This window comes from Pseudonaja textilis, chromosome 4 (genome assembly GCF_049901715.1).
Source record: "Pseudonaja textilis isolate UNSWEBS1 chromosome 4, rPseTex1.2, whole genome shotgun sequence".
Classification (NCBI taxonomy): domain Eukaryota; kingdom Metazoa; phylum Chordata; class Lepidosauria; order Squamata; family Elapidae; genus Pseudonaja; species Pseudonaja textilis.
In genome coordinates, this window is record NC_141993.1 from 45,724,937 (window position 1) to 45,744,996 (window position 20,060).

General features: G+C 36.4%; 1 protein-coding gene across 1 annotated transcript in view; it reads right to left on the reverse strand.

Moving 5' to 3' along the window:
- Positions 1 to 20,060, reverse strand: part of SORCS3 (sortilin related VPS10 domain containing receptor 3) — a 535,825-nt gene that overhangs the window by 34,717 nt on the left and 481,048 nt on the right. Inside the window, exons 19-21 of the mRNA XM_087932777.1 lie at positions 14,725 to 14,911; positions 8,212 to 8,345; positions 3,376 to 3,499 (exon numbers count right to left, since the gene is read on the reverse strand). Of these exons, the coding sequence (XP_087788903.1) occupies positions 3,376 to 3,499; positions 8,212 to 8,345; positions 14,725 to 14,911 (445 nt within the window). The remainder of the gene's footprint in view (positions 1 to 3,375; positions 3,500 to 8,211; positions 8,346 to 14,724; positions 14,912 to 20,060) is intronic.

A 20,060-nucleotide genomic window follows, 5' to 3' on the forward strand; every position in this document is an offset into this window, starting at 1 on the left:
GTTTGACTCCAGAAACCAACCCGGTGGTTTCCGAGGATGCCCAGTCCAGAGAGAGTGTTGGCGACACTATGCCAGCTCAACCGTCACCGACTGATACCGAACAGTCAGACAATGTTCCCGAGTTGCGCCGCTCCGGGCGCCAACACAAACCCCCCATCTACCTCAAGGACTATGCGTGTTCGCATCTGGGGGGAAGGGGTGTTATGTCCTGAGGACTCAAGGAGTTCTCACTCAGGTCCACTCACTTTGTGTGGGCGTTATTCCCCCATTCCCATTGGTCAGTTCTCCCCAGCAGCCAGCTATAAAAGCAGGCTGCGGGGTCCAACTGGCTGCTGATTGCTGCGAGCCAGTTCCAGGCTTGGCAAGCACGGTCAGCCCTTTATTTGTAAAATAAAGTACTGTTGCACTCATGCTCTGGTTCAGCCTCTCATTGCTCAAACTTAACAGTAACAATACATATAGAAATGAATTATGCCTCATTGAAGAAATGAAAATGTCAATGTCAAAATGTCTGATCATATTAGGCTTTCTCCTTTTTATTCAGGATCGTACACATGCAGAGAAATACATGTTTCCCTGAAAATAAGACTAGGTCTTATTTTCTTTTGGGCCCTGAAATAAGCACTGAGGCTTATTTTGGGGGTTATCTTAACTTTTTTGAGTGCCACTGTCATGAGATGCAGGTGGTGGAGCTACCTAATGTGCACACCAGCTTATCTCAGGGCCCCATGACTCCACACCCCAACAACTGCCTGGTGACAATAGCACTGGCAGCCATTTGCAGCAAGAGCCTACCTGGCCACTGGCTCACTTCTTGCACCAGCACGGCACCAGAGCAAGAAGCCAAGTGATGCTGCCAGGCAAAACACTCTGTTGCCAAGCAAACTATAGACAACCAAATACGTTTTGCCCAGTTGGAGAAATGAGACAGCATCCCATTTGTGAACAGATAAAACTTTGCCTTCGTCTGGGCAAAAAGTGCATGGCGGAGCCAGGTGGAAGCAGATGCCAGAGGGGAGGCAGGCAGTCCCTACATGCCACCACTCCATCCCACTGTCTCTTGGCTTGCCCACAGCTGCACTGGGCAGGCACCCACGTAGGACATGGGGATTGCCTTCCTCCCCCTCCCCTGTGCCTTCACCTGCCATCAGTGGCACCGCACAAGCCTCCCGCAAGCTTCCTGTGAGCCAGGCAGCCATACAGCATGTCTAAATCCCCTGTCTCCCTTCCCCTGCCTCTGCCGCTGCCTCTGTGCTTGGACTTACAGGTATCTGCACTGCACCAAAGGGTTGGCAAACCATGCTTATCTCCAGATTTTATTTTCTAGGTAGAGCTTATATTAGTCCCACCCCAAAAAAATCAGTCTAGGGCTTGTGTTTGGGAAAATGTGGTATTTTTAGCTATTTCCATGCCAACAATATCCAATTCACTAAAAAGTAAATTGACACATTTATTAAGAATTAGAATTGTGAAAAGAATCCTTATGCCAAACTTTACAGTTAGTCATGAAAATATTTTCTGTAAAGTGGCATATATCACTTCAAGTCCAATTGTTTACTTGATATCAGGAACATAATGTAAAAACCTCCTTTGTGTGTATGTATGCACATGTACATGTGCATGCATAATTGGCCCAAGGTCACCAAGTTGGCTTCATGCCTAGGTTGGGAGTAGAATTCATGGTCCTCTGGTTTCTAGCCTGGTGCTTTAACCATTGTGCCAAACTGGTTTTCATAGCTTTCCCACTGATACACAATTTCCTGAAAGCATTCTTCCCCAACAAAGGAGTACTCAGTTTCTATACCTCCTATATAAGGTTCTTTATAATTTACTTGGGTTGCATCTCTGAGCTTTCTTTATTGTTGAGAAATATAGAAAATGCTGTGCTACTGCTACTATTATTTTCTATAAGTCTCTCCATCACTTGCAATCTTCCTAACTTCTGAATCTAAAAAAAAATAAAAATCCAAGGACTGTCTGCAGAATGTCTTCTTTTGGAATTTATTGAAACTTTAAGATCACAGACAGCTGAAAAATGGACAATGAAATACAAAGCACTCATCTCCATTCATCAGCAACCTTGTGATTAAGATAAGTATCACAACACTGTTCTCCACTCATATAAGTTTTATATATTTTTTCTTTCCAAAGAAACTTTTAAAAATCTATCAAGCTGATGAAAAATGATCTTTAAATGCAGAGTATGTATTATCTGTATGTATATGCATACATATACTTTTTATGTAGGTGTATATTTGTACAAATGTGTGTGTGTTTGTATGTTCATGTATATGAATATATGATGTGCACTCGTACTAAACACAGTTCCAGCTCAGCTTATATATTCCAGTCTTCAAAAGCAAATCTTTTATAAAACAGTACAGCATGACCATTTGATCCGGGGTTTCTATTGGAATGGAAAATATTTTTTACATGCAGTTTTTCCATACTATTAACTCCTTATATATATGCCTAACTTGATTTATGCCCTGAACATTATCAAGTAATTTGAGGTTGCCACATTCTAAATGTGGTGAATTTTTAAAAGTTTTATTTCCAAAAGCCATCAAATGGATCAGTGTCCCTTTTTTTTGATGATATGTTATGATTGCACCTCCATTCAAAAACACCCATGTGCTCCATATAATGCTTCACATATGATAGATTCAGAAATATATGTAGAGGGTAGTATTACTGCTCAAATCACAAAAATAGTACTACATTGTTGTGATACAAATTCTACTGCTTTCCTTCATATTCCAGATACCTCAACATACATATAAAAGGGACATAACTTGCATACAGTGGCTGCTTTGGTCATCTACCTTCCCTGCAAATGCCTCTGATTTACAGAATGTGCTTCAATAACTGAAATACATCTTGAAGAAATAATTCACATCATAATTCAATTTTGAAGTTTAAGACTTTATTTCCAACAAATCCAGAAATAAAAGATGTCATGATTAAGACAAACATATGTCATTCCCTCTGCTTCTAATATTCCTTCTACTGTATAACTTAAAAGATGAATTGGTATTATATTCAGGAAGCCAAAAGCTAATTTAGGCAAAATCTGTTTTTCCCCCAATAAAGCAGAATAGATGCATGGCTATGACTATGATTTATGGTGATATTATACTATCCAATCATTAAAATAATTTGTTTTGAAGTATTTCTGAAAGATGTAGTAGTGAATCTTAGTGCTACATATTTCCTTCTTTCTCATATCCCTTTCCTTAAACAGTTATTACCAAATATATTTTAATTGTACCTTGAAAATATAGTTTAGACCTCTTTGCCAGGTCTTACATTTCAAAGCTTAGATTTGAGGAAAGCAGGTATGTAAACCTCTTCAATTTTCTTTTGTCAACTCACCATGCACAGCAATGTTTCTGGTGTCCTGGATAAGGATGTTGCCAGCTGAGACCTGCACTGTGATAGTATTCAGTCCTTCACTGGTAAAGATATAAGAGATGCTGCTATCCAAGGTGATGAACGGCTGTAAAAGTGACATACAGTTAGCAACAATTCATTAATTTAATCATAGTCATTTCATTAGCTATTGCTAATTTCAGAATTGCAAGACAAAAATCACGAGTGCAAATGTGAGTATGAGTATATCATTAAATCTGTATTTTTGAGGGGGAAGCAGTACAGATGAGACCAGTATTTAAGATAGCTTAGGCAATCTTCTGCATCACATTGCTTTTATAATAGAACAAATCAGTAGTGATTGATAGCTGAATCCATTTCTACAGAAATTGGCATCTATAGAAAGCTAATCTGGCCAGGATTCAATCTTTTAGAATGAACCAGCAAAAGAGATGTTCCATCTTTTTTCTTTCATTCCAAGTAAACCCATTGTCAAGGCAATATGAGATCTTCCCCTTGGGAAAAAAATACAGCAATTGTTCACCAGCAGTAATGTTTGTACAATTGCAGGGTGATTACCAATTATTCTTCATAGCACAAGTCTGAAGGATTCTGTGAACTGTGAGATTTCCATAAGAGTATTTGTACAACTGCAATTGTGGCCCATTGCAATCTTTACATGTCTTTTCCATTTAATTTCACTATATTGTAAGTTTTCTACTCCTGTTTGAAGAAGGATTCCTGACAGAGTGAAACCCATTTGTGGAATCCCCATGGAGGTTCATTGATAGGGGCAGGTCTTGCATATTCCCCCCCCCCAAAAAAATTGTTCATCATCAACAATTCTTCTTGATTATAAATATAGTGTATATATTAAAGGGATGAATATTGTTTCTCTCACGTTTCTTTCCTTATATCCTCAGAATTCCTGAGATAGAACTTGCCTGGCTCTGTGTTGTGCTATAATATTATTTGTCATGCCATAAAAAAAATCCAGTTTTCTTTTGAAAAATCTACCTTCTTGGTAGATGTTCCATTATCATGGCTGATTTCACCTTCACCATAGAAATTTAACATTCTGGTAGTTCCTTCAATTGAATTCCAGCACTGAGGTCTGGAAACTAGCTCTAAATTAAATCAAGGTTCATTTGTTCAAAGTCTATTAGATATCCAGATTCGTTTATTAAACTGAGGTGATACTATTCCAAGCAAATTAGCATTTTGGTATATTGCTAAAATAGTGGACTACCACTTCAGTACAATAACCCTGTTTAAATAAATTAATGAGTAAATAAAATCATTGTTTGAAATTGTACTGTATAATTACATAGATACTCTTAATATAGTATAGTTCAATTAAGTTAAATAGAGACTAAAATATCATTTACACCAGTCACTTCATGGCTTTAGTTGAATCAGAAACTGACTGAACTGCATTAATCCAAAGAAGGTTGAGCAATGCAGTGTCTTCAGTTAGAAAGTGGTAAGATAATGAAGAATTAGTCCAAGTTTTTGTCCTAAATGCTTTTACAACTATTCAGTCTCCATCACATGGACGGTGTGTGGATCTTTTGTGCTATATGATGGATTATTCTTAGTTTACCATTGGTTTCTAGCACTTTTCCAATTATTTACACGATTTACAAAAATCAGCATGATTTTTTTTATAATACAAAGAAATTACAAAGTGATTTGTATTTGGTTAATTGTATTACTGGTTTGCAATCTGTGTGCAGACAAAGATCTCCAGGCCTGCAATTAGAATTTCCAATGTGCTCATACAATGTGCAGAAGCTGTTTTGCATTTTATTTAAAACAAGGATATTTACATAAAATGGATTCCTTCTTTATACTATTGTATTTTTCTGCAGATTATTGAAGTTCATATAAAGAACTTTGAGATCCTTCTCCAAATCTCATGAGCTCCTGGTACTTGAGACAACAGTCCCTAAAGTAATTTGCTTGTAGAGAGTGCATAAATAGAAGTCAGAGAGTGATAACAACTAGTGGACCCCTGAAGAGTCAACAAAGCACAAAAGCCCAGGGAGAATAGCAGTTCATCTGCAGTTGTTTTAATCCATGTGGTGAATAAATGGATTTTTATCAGTGGGAAATTATGAAACAGGCTGGCTATGTGACAGCCCTATTTAGTTTTTAGTTCTATTATCCTATGATTATTATAATTTTGCAAAACCAAATATTCTTCCAGCTTTACACTGTCCCCTATTTTGGTGATATTTTGGACTCACAATTTGATGTTTATTTGTGATGCATAAATAAAATTTAAATTGAAGATACAAACTTTGTTTCCCAAATGCTATGCTAAAGAAATATCCATTTGGAGCTAAAAAAAATCTATTAGGTTTGACCTTCTGTTTACCTTTGCCTGATAAACTTATACACCAATTTTCCATACAAATTTATGTTTAAAATAACGTGAAAACTCCTATGTCAATTGAAGAAAATTTCAGATACAGAGCTGGATTTAGGCTGAGGTCCAGGGGGCACTGGCTTAGGGTATCAAATTTTAGGGACCAAAATTGAAAAGACTCTGAAAACACTTTAAAAAAGCAAGTAACAGCACACTCTGAGCCAACATTGTCACTTGAAGGTTAAATATACATGTACAAAATTGCTCCCATGTGACAAAAATGGATGCTGGTGTGAGTAAAATTACTTAATGTGTAAATAGGGTGACAATGTCTGAGAAAAAAACAGCCATTAAATGTCTATGGGGGGAAAAGTATATTTGAGACAACCAGAATGCCAATGTATAATTACAATATCTAACTGCATGCCATGAATTTATGGAAATGAACGTGTATGAAGGATGAAATATGTGAAATCCTTCCTAAGATCAAAAAAGGAGAATGTTTATTCAACAAGATTTATTTCTGCAACCTGAAGACAATGATGGTGCCAAATCAAAGACAACAAGGCAGCAGACATATAATTTTCACAATATAAGATGGTTTCCAAAGTAACAGATAGACAGAAAGACACTTTGATAGAAAAAGTCCCTGGAGATCTGATAAAAATAATAAAATGGGACTGGCCATATATTCATCCTATATTGCTTCTTCTGGAAGCCCAACCTTGCATTTGAATTGAAGTTATGCATGAATGATGTAAATGTATAAATGATTGACTATTATTAATTCAGAAACTGAAAATGTGTAAACAGAAAATAACAAATCCATTTGTTTTTACATTTCCTTTTGAAACTTCAATAAAACAAACTAAATAACTAAAAATAGTACTGGAAATATTTTTCAGCTCTCAGGTGCTTGAAATTTTTAAAGGATATTTTAGAATATGATTCTGGAAGAGTAGTTCTTTTAAATATTGCAATGGCTATAACTTTCTAAACAATTAGTGTCCTATAGGAAAACCAGACAATTAACATTCTCCAAGTTTTATGGTATTATTTAAAAAGAGTCTTTACTTAATTAGACAACATACATTTTTCTGTTCATAGATGTAATACCTAATATCTACAGGCATAGCTGGAAATACTTCTCTCATTTCCTAGGAATTGTTGCCAGTCACTGCAGATAATATTGATCCAGAAAAATTGGTGAGCTGGATTGCTGTGAAGATGATCCAATAGTATTTATTACTAGGTATTACTGCCATGATTCTTTAAATTTTCCAGTTTTAGTCTACCAAACAACTCCTTGCCTTCTTGTCCATCAATTTCCTGAACATGTACTATAGACTCTTTCATATTTTAGTGGATTTCAGGAAGTATTCTTGGACTGAAGTGTATTTTCAGGCAAGGGTCTGAATTTAAAATATATATATCATTGGATGGGAAGATCAGTGGGTGGCAAACAGAGGTGGTATTCAGCAGGTTCTGACCAGTTCTGGAGAACTGGCAGCAGAAATTTTGAGTAGTTCCAACAACTGGCAAATACTACCTCTGACTGGAGATTTTACAGTATCCTTCTTCTGCCACGCCCACCATGCTACTCCCATAGAGCCAGTAGTAAAAAAAATTGAATCCCACCACTGGTGGCAAATAATATTTTACAGGAGCTTGTATCTAGTATACATTTCAGAACCCCTATTAGGTTTTCAAAGAACTTCAGTGCGCAGTTTGAAACAACTGTATATTCATGTGCCTAAAATAAGCCTTAAAAAAACCTTAGATTTGTTGAATAATCTTACTGAAGTATACATTTATCATCTACAAAGAGTATCAGATTCAGCAATCATCAAAAACTCCATTATTTTTTTCAAATTTAGGTTCAGAAATACACTAGCTGATAATTGTACATGTAAGTACCATATTAATCGTCATTGAGCATTCATGTAGACCTCTGACATGTGTCCAAAGACAGGAACACGCAGCATGGGCACACAAGTACAGAGTTGTTCAGAGTTGTTTAGCTTGAATTCACAGAGACCAAAAGTGATTTGATTCCCAATGGCTTTAAAATATGTGTCATATTCTAAAATTCTGTGCACAAGCTAGCCCTCTTGTTAGAAACACTGTTTAGTTGATAACTAGCCATTTTTAAATGCTGAGCAGAAACCCAGAATTATCCATATATACAATGGGTATAATTTTGAATTCTAGTAGTAATAATAGCTTCTATACATAATGTTCCAGTAACAGACAACTGCACATTGCAAGCAAACAGCCACATGAGATTGGATAAAAAGGGGAAAAAAGGAAAGAAATAAAGTTTGAAAAATGAAGAAGCTGTTTTGACAGTAATAGAAGATTATACTGCTTTATTGAAGTTCCAGGTGGCATTCTCTTTTCAGAATCAAGATTAATCAATAGTTAATCCTGTCAAAGAAAATAAATATATTTCTAAAAATGGAACAAACCTTGCTATTGTTGCCAAACCACCAGAAGTAAGTGAAGGTGCCTGACTGATTTGGCCAAACTACAGCTGTGAGATTGACTTCCTTATTTCTAATGGCCACAAAAGGGACACTCAGGTGGACACGTTCCACTGGACCTGTAGAAGAAGAATAATATATATCAGACTTGTTTTTATTCATATCTTAAGGAGGTTAAAAGAAAAATAAAATTAAACAAAAGAAGCAAGAAACAGCCCCTTTTTCTACTTGGCACTTCTGTCTGTTTAAATAATTATAAAACAAGAAACAGTGCTAACTATAAAAAATAACAAAATGTCACATGTGAAGGAAAGCAAGCTGAGGAAGGCTATTTCAATAAATGTTATTGCATTGTGATTGTACCAAACTGTGATCAATGTAAACAACTATAAATTAGCCTGAAGTTTGAAAAACCCACTAGCAATAACTACCTCAGATACAAATAATAATAATAATAATAATCCCCAAGTTTTTGGAAAATGGCTGAAATACAAATTAACCCTGGAAAAACAGGTGAAGTCCCAGATAACTACAGGGTTGGATAACTTCAAAAAGATAAGAGAAAGAAAGAAGATCCAGAAAAACACAGATGGATCATCCTGATATATTGTAGAACATTTCATAAACAGTGTTTTAGGGGCTTTAAAAAAACAGATAGGTGGTAAAGTGGTAAAGATAAAGTCAGCATAGATTTTTCTGGAATATATTTTACCAAATTTGATCTGCTAATTTCCTTTCATGAATTATTGGGACATATTAAGTGGCATATTTCATCATTTCAACAAAACTGAAATGAAAATATCCCATGATATTTTTCTTAACAAAATAGGTAACAGTGAGTTGGATTGTATGGTTTCTCAATTAAATAACTACACAACTAGGTCATAATCTGAGTTTTATTATTCCTTAGTGGCTCTTTATCAAATTGAAAAGAGGAAGTTGGGTGCAACATAATTCATTTTAGGGCCCTCTTCATTATACACTGCTCAAAAAAGTAAAGGGAACACAAAAATAAGACATCCTAGATCTGAATGAATGAAATATTCTTATTAAATACTTTGTTCATTACATAGTTGAGTGTGCTGACAACAAAATCACAAAAAAATTATCAGTGGAAATCAAATTTAGCAACCCATGGAGGTCTGGATTTAGAGTTACACTCAAAATCAAAGTGGAAAAAAACACTACAGGCTGATCCAACTTTGATGTAATGTCCTTAAAACAAGTCAAAATGAGGCTCAGTAGTGTGTGTGGCCTCCATGTGCCTGTATGACCTCCCTACAATGCCTGGGCATGCTCCTGATGAGGTGGTGGATAGTCTCCTGAGGGATGTCCTCCCACACCTGGACTAAAGCATCCCCAACTCCTGGGCAGTCTGTGGTACAATGTGGCGTTGGTGGATGGAGCAAGACATGATGTCCCAGATGTGCTCAATTGGATTCAGGTCTGGGGAATGGGTGGGCCAGTCCATAGCATCAATGCCTTCGTCTTGCAGGAACTGTTGGCACACTCCAGCCACATGAGGTCTAGCATTGTCGTGCATTAGGAGGAACCCAGGGCCAACTGCACCAGCATATGGTCTCACAAGGGATCTGAGGATCTCATCTCGGTAGCCAATGGCAGTCAGGCTACCTCTGGTGAGCACACAGAGGGCTGTGCGACACCTAAAAAAATGCCACCCCACACCTTTACTGACCCACTGCCAAACCGGTCATGCTGGAGGATGCTGCAGGCAGCAGAATGTTCTCCATGGCATCTCCAGACCCTGTCACGTCTGTCACATGTGCTCAGTGTGAACCTGCTTTCATCTGTGAAGAGCACAGGGCACCAGTGGTGAATTTGCCAATCTTGGTATTCTATGGCAAATGCCAAATGTCCTGCACCGTGTTGGGCTGTAAGCACAACTCCCACCTGTGGATGTTGGGGCCTCATACCACCCTCATGGAGTCTGTTTCTGACTGTTTGAGCAGCCACATGCACATTTGTGGCCCGCTGGAGGTCATTTTGCAGGGCTCTGGCAGTGCTCCTCCTGTCCCTCCTTGCACAAAGGTGGAGGTAGTGGTCCTGGTGCTGGGTTGTTGCCCTCGTACAGCCTCCTCCACATCTCCTGATGTACTGGCCTATCTCCTGGTAGTGCCTCCATGCTCTGGACACTACGCTGACAGACACAGCAAACCTTTTTGCCACAGCTTGCATTGATGTGCCATCCTGGATGAGCTGCACTACCTGAGCCACTTGTGTGGGCTGTAGACTCCGTCTCATGCTACCACTAGAGTGAAAGCACCGCCACCATTCAAAACTGACCGAACCATCAGCCAGAAAGCATAGGAACTGAGAAGTGGTCTGTGGTCACCACCTGCAGAACCACTCCTTTATTGGGGATGTCTTGCTACCTGCCTATGCTTTCCACCTGTTGTCTATTCCATTTGCACAACAGCATGTGAAATTGATTGTCAATCAGTGTTGCTACTTAAGTGGACAGTTTGATTTCACAGAAGCGTGATTGACTTGGAGTTACATTGTGTTGTTTAAGTGTTCCCTTTATTTTTTTGAGAAGTGTATTTTGGCAAAGATTAAGATAAAAAGACACAGTAATGCTTGTCACCTTTGCAGATGCCAAAACCAAAATGGACAGAATCATTAATAACTCTGAAAACAGAACTATACTTCAAAACAATGCTAATAAGCAAGAGAAATGATGAAAGTAATAGTAAACTTTATTTAATATGGTAAGTGATAAGATCATTCAAAAGATAAAAACCAATGCACAGATATATGTTGAGGAATACCTGAGTAGGTAATGGTACATACATGCATATATTTATATTGATGTATGTATATAGGTAAATATTTGCATATGTTTATATCCATATTGTCTATAATCTGAATGGGATTAATAGACCTAGTAGCACTTTTTTATATCAGTGTCTTTCAATATTATCAACCATGGTATCCCTCTAGAACAAGTTTGAGCTGGGGATTTGGGGGGCACTATATCAGAGCATCTAAATTAATTTACATTGTCATAAAATTATCTTGTTGGAGAAAATAATTCAGATATTGTGATGGAATGCAACCCTTTTCTCCTGGAAATCTGGAATAAATTCCAACCCAAATATTCTTAAAATAATATATATATATATTGGCAGAGAAAAATGCATCTTATTGGTAAGCAATTTGCTCCAGTGCCTCCAGTTAGATTAAAGGCTTTAATTGTAAGCAGGTGAGACCTTGCAATTATTTATCATAGCTATTGTCCAGTCAGTTCAAATATAAGGAAGGTTTTGCATTTAGGAGGAATTTTTAATTATTCTTGAAAAAAGAAGAGATAAGGGAGAAAGCAGGAAGGAGGAGGAAATGATCAATAAGACACACATAGATATGGAAAAGAAAACTATAGTATGAAAGTAAGAAATAATTAGTGGAAATTATCTCCTGCCAGTGTAATAAATATGTGCACAAGTGTCATATCCATATATTTGCATGCACAAGAATAAGAATAACATTCAACTTTGACCTCTGAATGTGACAAGCAAACAGAATGTTTTCAAGGGCACCATAGACATCAGAGAATACTAAAAAGTTGAAGAAAGGGCAGAACACAATTTAAGGATTGTGAGGGCTGCTGTTTCTGTGAAGATAACTGCATTCTGTTTCTTAAAAAAAAAAGATAAATGTGTACTGTTTCTTAAAAAGATTATAACAGAATCATATATGCTAGCAATAGGTTTCACATTCTAAAAAAGAAAATATCATCAAAAAGAAAAATGAAAATCAGTACAAGAGCATCACAGTTTATAAATCTCCCTATAAAATCTTGCAAAACAAATTACCCAATAATAGGTATATAATAGGTTGTTTCTTCAGGATAAGACTTTAATACATCAACAGTTATTGGGTATTAATTGCTGTCTTGGTGAAGAGCTCAGAGGTTAAACAAATGAGATTAGGTCTGGATGGAAAACAGGCAACAGAAAGAAGTAGACTCACATTTTATTGTTTGTTGGCTTGCTCTTAACTTATCTTGCTCTTTGTTCTTTCAGAACACAATTCTTTCTGCTTCTAAGCATGCATGATAAAGATCATGAACCTGATTAGAAACTGACCCGAATGATAAAAATTGTTTTGCTGAGAATTCCTATAAAAATATGAATCATAATTTTATAGGGATTATGAGATTAATTAGATTCATTAAGGTTCAATTTGTTGATAAACACTGCTTCTATAAGCAGAGAAAATAAACTGCAGATTAAAAAAATCTTTGGAAGACCATCTAGTCTAGAAAGCAGTGGCATGGCAGTGACAAGCATGCTTCCATATGACCATGTAACACCTCTGCTTTATAAGCTACATTGGTTGCCAATTTTCTTCGGAGTTCAATTCAAGGCTTGGGTTGTTACTATACTGTATGTCCTATATGACATAGAATCTAGTTACCCGAGGGACTGCCTATCTCCCAGAATATCAACATGGCTAATCTGATCTATAACAGAGTTGGAAAGGACTTTTGAGTTCTTTTCTAGTCCAATCCCCTGCTCAAACATATTTCAGACAAATGGTTGAACAAGCTCTTCTTTAAAACCTCCAGTGTTGGAGTACCCACAACATCTGAAGCAAAGTTGAACCACTGATTAATTGTTCTGTCAGGAAATTTAGTTTTAGGTTCTTGATTAGTTTCCATCCATTGCTTCTTGTCCTACCTTCAGCTGTTTTGGAGCATAGCTTGACACACCTCCTCTTCTTTGTGGCAGCCCCTTAGATATGGGAACACTGCTATCAGGTCACTCCACAAAGAAGCAGGAGTCAATATACTGTATTTTCCAAATTAGTAGAATTGGTGTATGTCAGATTCCATCAATTGATCAACTGATCTATTTGGACCGTGGAAGCATAACTTCTCTATTACTTTTATTTCTTTTTTGCTTTATCTTCTTTTCTTATCTGAAATGTTTTTAATAATTCATAAAGAACTCAGAATTGCTGGCAGTCATGCAGAATATAAATGTAGTATATTATGATTGGACACACAGTCATCCAGACATTTAAACTTGATTTGGCAATTTTGTCCATCTATCAAGTCCTTCCCAAGAAACTGGTGTAATGATAATTATATTAAGTAATGATAATTAAATTATATTAAATGCAAAATTAAATGCAATTTAACTAAAAAGGTTAACACTGAATCCACTGATAAAGTCATTAGCTCTATTAGCTCTCTTACAAATAAAGCTATCTTGCCTCTTTTTAGCCAACCTCCTCCAAGGATCTTGATTATACATAAAGTACGTTTGTGCTGTGCTGTGCTGTCCTGTCCTGTCCTGTCTTGTCCTATCTTTGCCATATTCTATTATTTCATGCATAGTGCAACAGGTTATTGAATATTATTGTAGTAATTATGTATGGTTCACTAACTTCAAATATCCCAATCATATTACAATACTTACCAGTCCCTAAGAAGGGCAAGCTATTGCATGCCTGAAAGACTCACTGAGTTCAATAAGACTTATTATACAGGCAGTGTATAATATAGAATAACAGTCTCCTTCAACATTGTTTCCAAGGTTAACAGACCAGCATGATTTACTGAAGTACTGCACTTCACTTTAACTCTGTATGTTTACAAATCTAAAAAGAACATTATGACATATTCAGGGCACCAAATTCCACAATTATGCCAAACTAACACCCACTTCTGTATTTATCAAACTAAAAGAATTCTAATCAATGTACAAAAAGAGTACAAGTCTATTATAAAAAGTACAAAATGTAACAATGTGAAGCTAAAAAGTACATGTACTACATAAAGTCGCAAGATGACCCAGTCCAATAGCTGAATTTGCATACATTTATTTTTTCATATGACAAAATATTGGTTATTGTTTTTGTACCAAAGAAAGAATTCTGCCATTGAAATATGAATGTTTTCCATTTCAGGCAAATAATTACCCATGTTTTCTTCTAAAGTACAAAAGAATGGCAATTTTGAAAGCACACTACCAAACCTATGTTTCTCTTGAATATGGAAAAAATGCCTAAAACTGATGTTCAATTTGATAATTCTGACAAAAATATCCTTAAACTATTCTTATGATATTCTACTATTCTTTTATTCTTATAAATTTATAAAATTATTCTAATATTTTAAACTTTTTATTAAATATGATTTATATTTGCAATTTACTCCTTTACACTATATATGTTATTTGAATTTGAGCAAAATGTGGGAGTAATTGGAAAAAACAGTATGAAAGTCAACCATATTCCTGTAATTCTCCTATTGAGAGTAGAATCTATTAATGTTTATACTGGTAGGCCTGAGTAAAAACCCTATTAATAGGAAATATTTGAACTTTTACAATGTTTAAAAATATAAAGGTGAATGACCTAAAATAGTAAGGTAATCAGATTACAGAAATTGGATTTAAGAGGCAAGTCTTCCAGAGCTATGAACTCTGCATTTAATCAAACCAAGAGATTTTTCAGAGTCCATCTACTTACAAACCACATGCAGGAAAAGTGCTGCCAAATCAGAACCCAAGTTATTTTCTGCATAAGCTGTCACATGGAAGATTCCAGTGCTCTTATAAACATGTCGGATACCATCTTCTACAGGACTGAAATTAGCATAGGATACAGCAGTACCATCCCCAAAATCCAATTGGATATTTGTTCTCTGGAGGTCACCCTGCAAGAAGGAATAACATTGTTTATTAATGTGGCTGATAAACTCCATTTATACTACAGAGGACAGAGTAGGGATTGCACCATATAGTTTGGATTTACTTTGTATTTCCCTATACTGAAATATACTAATGGGTGGTGGTGGCACAGTGGTTAGAATGCAGTACTGCAGGCTAATTCTGCCATCTGCCTGCAATTTGGCAGTTTGGCAATCTCACCAGGCTCAAGGTTGACTAAGCCTTCAATCCATCCAAGGTTGGTAAAATGAGGGTCCAGATTTTTGAGAGCAATATGCTGACTCTGTAAGGAGGGCTGTAAAGCATTGTAAAGTAGTATATAAGGCTAAATGCTATTGCTATGCTAATGGCTAGGGTATGCATAAATAAATTTCTTAGGTAGTACAATGTATTGTATAATTCCAAGTTATAGATAAGCTATTAATTTTTAAAAGTAATATTTCCGAGGCACTAATTAGTAATGTTATAATATTACTACTAGTAATACTAATAACACTATTTCTATGGAGATTCTCAGTTATCCAGGTCATGGTTGTCCCAAAAGTGCCTTTTCAAAAAGCAATTGGACTTTCTGAGATTTCCGGTTTGTCGGCTTCAGTGACAGCAGGGATTCACTTTTCTCCATGATCCCTGCTGTGCTAGCCGCCTTGGTGCCTCCGATCCTGACGGATTTGGAGGCTAAGGCTGCCCTGTTGGGGCAGCTGAAGAAAGGGGGGATCAGGACAGGGGTAGAGAGGTATCGCAAACCCCCTCCCCAGCCGGCAATAACCCCCTTCTCTCAAGATGGTGGAGCGGCGGTCTTAATGGCCGCCATAAAGAAGCCAGCAACTGGATAAAGAATGTGCAGGAGGAAGAAGAAGGAGTTTTAAAACAAAAGATTTTTCTTGGTCGAACTGGGACCTTAAGGACATATTCAACACCTGGGAAAGGATTGGCTTTTTTCTGGATGCTACAAAGTTCCCGATTGATGTTTTCAGCGGCGAAGAAAAGTGATGAAAAGGGAAAGTTACTCTCCCTCCCTTATGGAATTAACAAATGGACAAGGGAAACCTGCCTTTTAATAGAAGGTAAAACCTAAACTCCTTTGTTATAAGTGGGAAGGGAGAGGCTTGGAAAAAAAAATACTCTAACACTTTGCTGGAGGAGATGCCTTGAAGATAAAGAGAATAGAAATTAATTCTAAAAAAGATTTAAAGCACAGACTGGATGTTTTTTCTTTCCCTAATTTGACTTCACCCCTAGAGGAGAAATTGTAAAAAGAAGAAGTTTGTACTCTGCCTGGACTGTTTGATGATTGCGGGATTTTGGGACTTTTGGGAACTGTTTTAAGTTTGGAATAACTGATTGGCTTAATAATAAGAGGATACAGAAAAAGAAGAAGAAACAGTTTAAAATGACTCTATCTCTTGATGAACTAAAAAAACAATATTTAAAAATAAGGAAAGAAGGCCAAGATGTTATGGGAGAAGCCCTTTGTTTCCTAGATATGGCGCTTGTCATGTGTCAGCAAATTAAACAACAGCTGGAAGAAGCCGAGGAAGAAGAAGCCATTTTTAATGAACTAAATGGTGTGACTAAGAAAGAAAGGAGAAAGAGAGGAGCGAAAAGGAAGGACTTAAGAAATAAAAAAAAATATGAAAGAGAAAAAGAAGATGCAAAAACAACAGAATGCTAGAAAGCAAAAGGAAAGAGGAATGCAACAGAAAGGGGAAACCAAGAAGGCAGAGGTTTGGAGAGGAGGGGGTAAAAAGTTTAGGCGGGCTAAGAAGGAAAGGGAAAAGGGGGAGAAAAGTTACAAAGGTATAAAACAAGATGGAGAAAAGAAAAAATTTTTTAGGGATAATGGGTAATGTATGGGTTTTATTTTCTTAAAAAAAAGGGGGATTCTGCAAAGTACACATGAGTATTGTAATAGTGGTATTTGTATTATAAGTAGATAATCAGAACTTTTTAAGATCTAATAAAAGACTAAAATATTAAGGTATAACTTTAAAATGTTTAATAATGAATGATTTTAAGTTTTAATAAAATACTAAAGGGAATGTTTAAAATATTAGTTTAAATATAGAGTTTAATGGATTAATGTGTTGACTTGTTATGGATTTATTATTGTAGTATTGGTTTCTGAAATAGTAGAATGTACTAAGCAGAATCTGATTGGATTTAGGTGTTATTTTAAATTTTAATTTAGGGGAATGATAGAAAGGCATCATACTGTAATTAGTGATTCCAGGGGAAATTATTCTTTTTTATATTGGAAATGAGACAGATGTAAATGGAGAAATGGACAAAAGATATAAACATATTTTTCTTTAAAGCAAGATTAAATATATAAAACAGAATTAAGACGAGGCAAAAGTGGAGAGGAGTTATATAATAGATATAGAATAGTAAACAAGATGGGTAATGGTATATAAGAAGAGCATGAATTCAATTGAAGTCCATACAAAAAGAGGTAATCTGGGGCCAAGTTACTTTCTAAAAGAAAGTTTTATGTTTTTATGTTTATGTCTTATGTGTGTGTGTCCAATTAAGAATTAAATAATAAAATCTCAGAGGAAGACTAGATGAGAACAATTATAAACAAGCCAGAGGAAAATATAAATGCGATGATTGAATAGCAGATAAATTTGAAAGGAAATATGATTGAATAATGATTAAAGAGAAACAATGTGGAATTTGGTAAAGGGAATTTACATGTTTATATGGAAATGGGATAAATTATAAGTATGTGATATAAAGTAATGTGTTACCTGCCTTGTAAAGATTTACAATGGAAAGAGGTTTTATGTTTTTAATGTTTAATGATGTTTTGTTTTGTTTGTTTGTAAAATCAATAAAACTTGTTTTTTTTTTAAAAAAAAAAAAAGCAATTGGACTTTCTGTTTTTTTAAATACATTTCACTTCTCATCCAAGAAGCATCCAAGTCCACATTTTTGACAGAGAGAACCACTGGGTTGACAGAAGGGTCAAAGAGGTTATCTATGTCAAAACTGAACAGCCTCTCTCAACAGAGGGGGAGGGATTCAGTGGTGGGATTCAAAAACTTTTACCACCAGTTCAGTGGGCCATGGCTTGGTGAGCATGCCAAATGCGCACTTTATAAAGGCTCAGAGATGTTTGTGCAGATGCTGGGGCATTCCAACTCACTTCCTGCAAGCTGACACTCTTCTGTGCTGCGCAAAGCAGCTGCGCTTTAAAAGCAGAAGATAAAGGTGAGGATGGGAGCCCTGGTGGGCATGTAGGCCCAACAGCAGAGCAGCGGAGAGAAACGGTTCGGTCTCCGCTGATCATCACTGCTACTAGCTTGGCAGAACTGGGTAGAACCAGTAGCATACCACCACTGGAGGGATATGACATTATTGACATAAATTAGAGAAAGTAACAAGACAATTTATTCTCTAATGGAAGAGATGTGTTGGAGCACACTGCTTCTCAAATATTCTACCGGTGTCAGGACTGATTAACCTAGTGTTCTGCTATTATTTAATAAGGACAATCCCCTACTTGCGGCTGCTATTTGAAGCCGAGTCTAAGCCTGATTTTAGGATAAAGAACTAGGAAAGAGATGGAACTTTGAAATTATCCAACAACAGCAAGTTGAGCAGATGCAAAATTCTGCTACTTTTCCCCTTTATTGATAAATGTGTGTGTGTGTGTGTGTGTTTTAAATGGATAGTAATTATTTTTAAATGTGCATGAAAATGTTTAATTTAGCACATGGACATTATGCAGATCTCTGGCTTTTTTGTCTTTTGAGAGAAGCAGTGATGCATAAGTAACATTTTGGTCTCTGTATAATAAATCTATTGTCATTTGGTAAATGCAGTAAAGTACTATGTACAGTAGCACCAAAGGGGCTGCTCTCTTAAAGGCATTACACAACTTAGCCATTTATTTTATGATTTTTACCTAGGGGTGGAATTCTGGCAGTTCGGACTGGTTTGGGTGAACCCCTAGCTCTGATTATCAGCTGGCTCCAAACCGGTTTACTCCGACAATCATGTGGGTTCACTCTCCCGCCCCTGCACTGACTCATCTATATCTGCTCAACTGATTCACATGGCAGAGTGGATTGCTACGCCTCAGCTGTGTTACTTCCCTGGAGTAACATTGAAGGGAAGTGGTTTTGAAAGTTGTCCATGTGCACAAAGTGCGTGATTAGCAAACCAGTTGTTACACCGGCAACATTCCACCACTACTTTTGCCCTTGCATTTAGTAGGTGGTGGTGGCCTGTTAAAAAAGTGAATTGTGCTTTTAAACTTCTTTCCAAGTTTCCTAAATTGTCTACATCTTCAGGAAAAGAAATCAAGCTATCAAGAAGACAGAAGTATTATATGCTGGACAGTTGAGAAGACTGGAATTCAAGATTGGAATTGCTGTAGTTTAGATTAAGTGCTCACACAGTAGGAGGCTAACTGCTGGCCAAAAGAGAAATGACAAGAACAACATAAGCATTTTTCCTTTTATCTAATCTAGGAACACTGAATGTGGGGGTCTTCCAAAGGTTGCAGAAATGTAAATTCAACAACCTCAAGCCCACAAGGGTAGAGATAAGATTTACTGTCATGGCTTGAAGAATTATCAGAGTTCTGGAAAAGTATAAGTCTAAGATACCTTATCATTGCTGTATAATAACAGGCAAGGGTGATTTTCTCATGGGCATAATAGAAACTAACCACTATTTTTTCATCCCGGGACTGTACACTGAGTGACAGTGTTTCCTTCAAAACACAGAAAATTCAGACCAAAGAAAACTGAGAAAGATCAAAGGGTCCTAAAGGAGTTTCCCACTCTTTGATTATCTTTTTAAACCAGAAGTTTTGAACAAATATCCTAGAAATTAACTGAAATGCCTCAATCAAAAGATCAGCAAGTCAAGAATTATGTTCTTGCCAATAGATTATTTTTTAAGTAATATCCAGGCAGATCATTGTGAATATAGAATACTAGTTTAAAATTTAGAATGTTCTAGTCACCCAACCATTTTTTTTCTGTGGCAATTTTGTGATTAAACACAAAAGAATTTTGTCCTCCTATCTAAATAGTGACAGAACTTATTTCATCTTTTTACTAGCTTTTTCCGCACTGCAGTGATCTTCTAATCCCTTTCCTTTAACTATGTTTCCAGTAT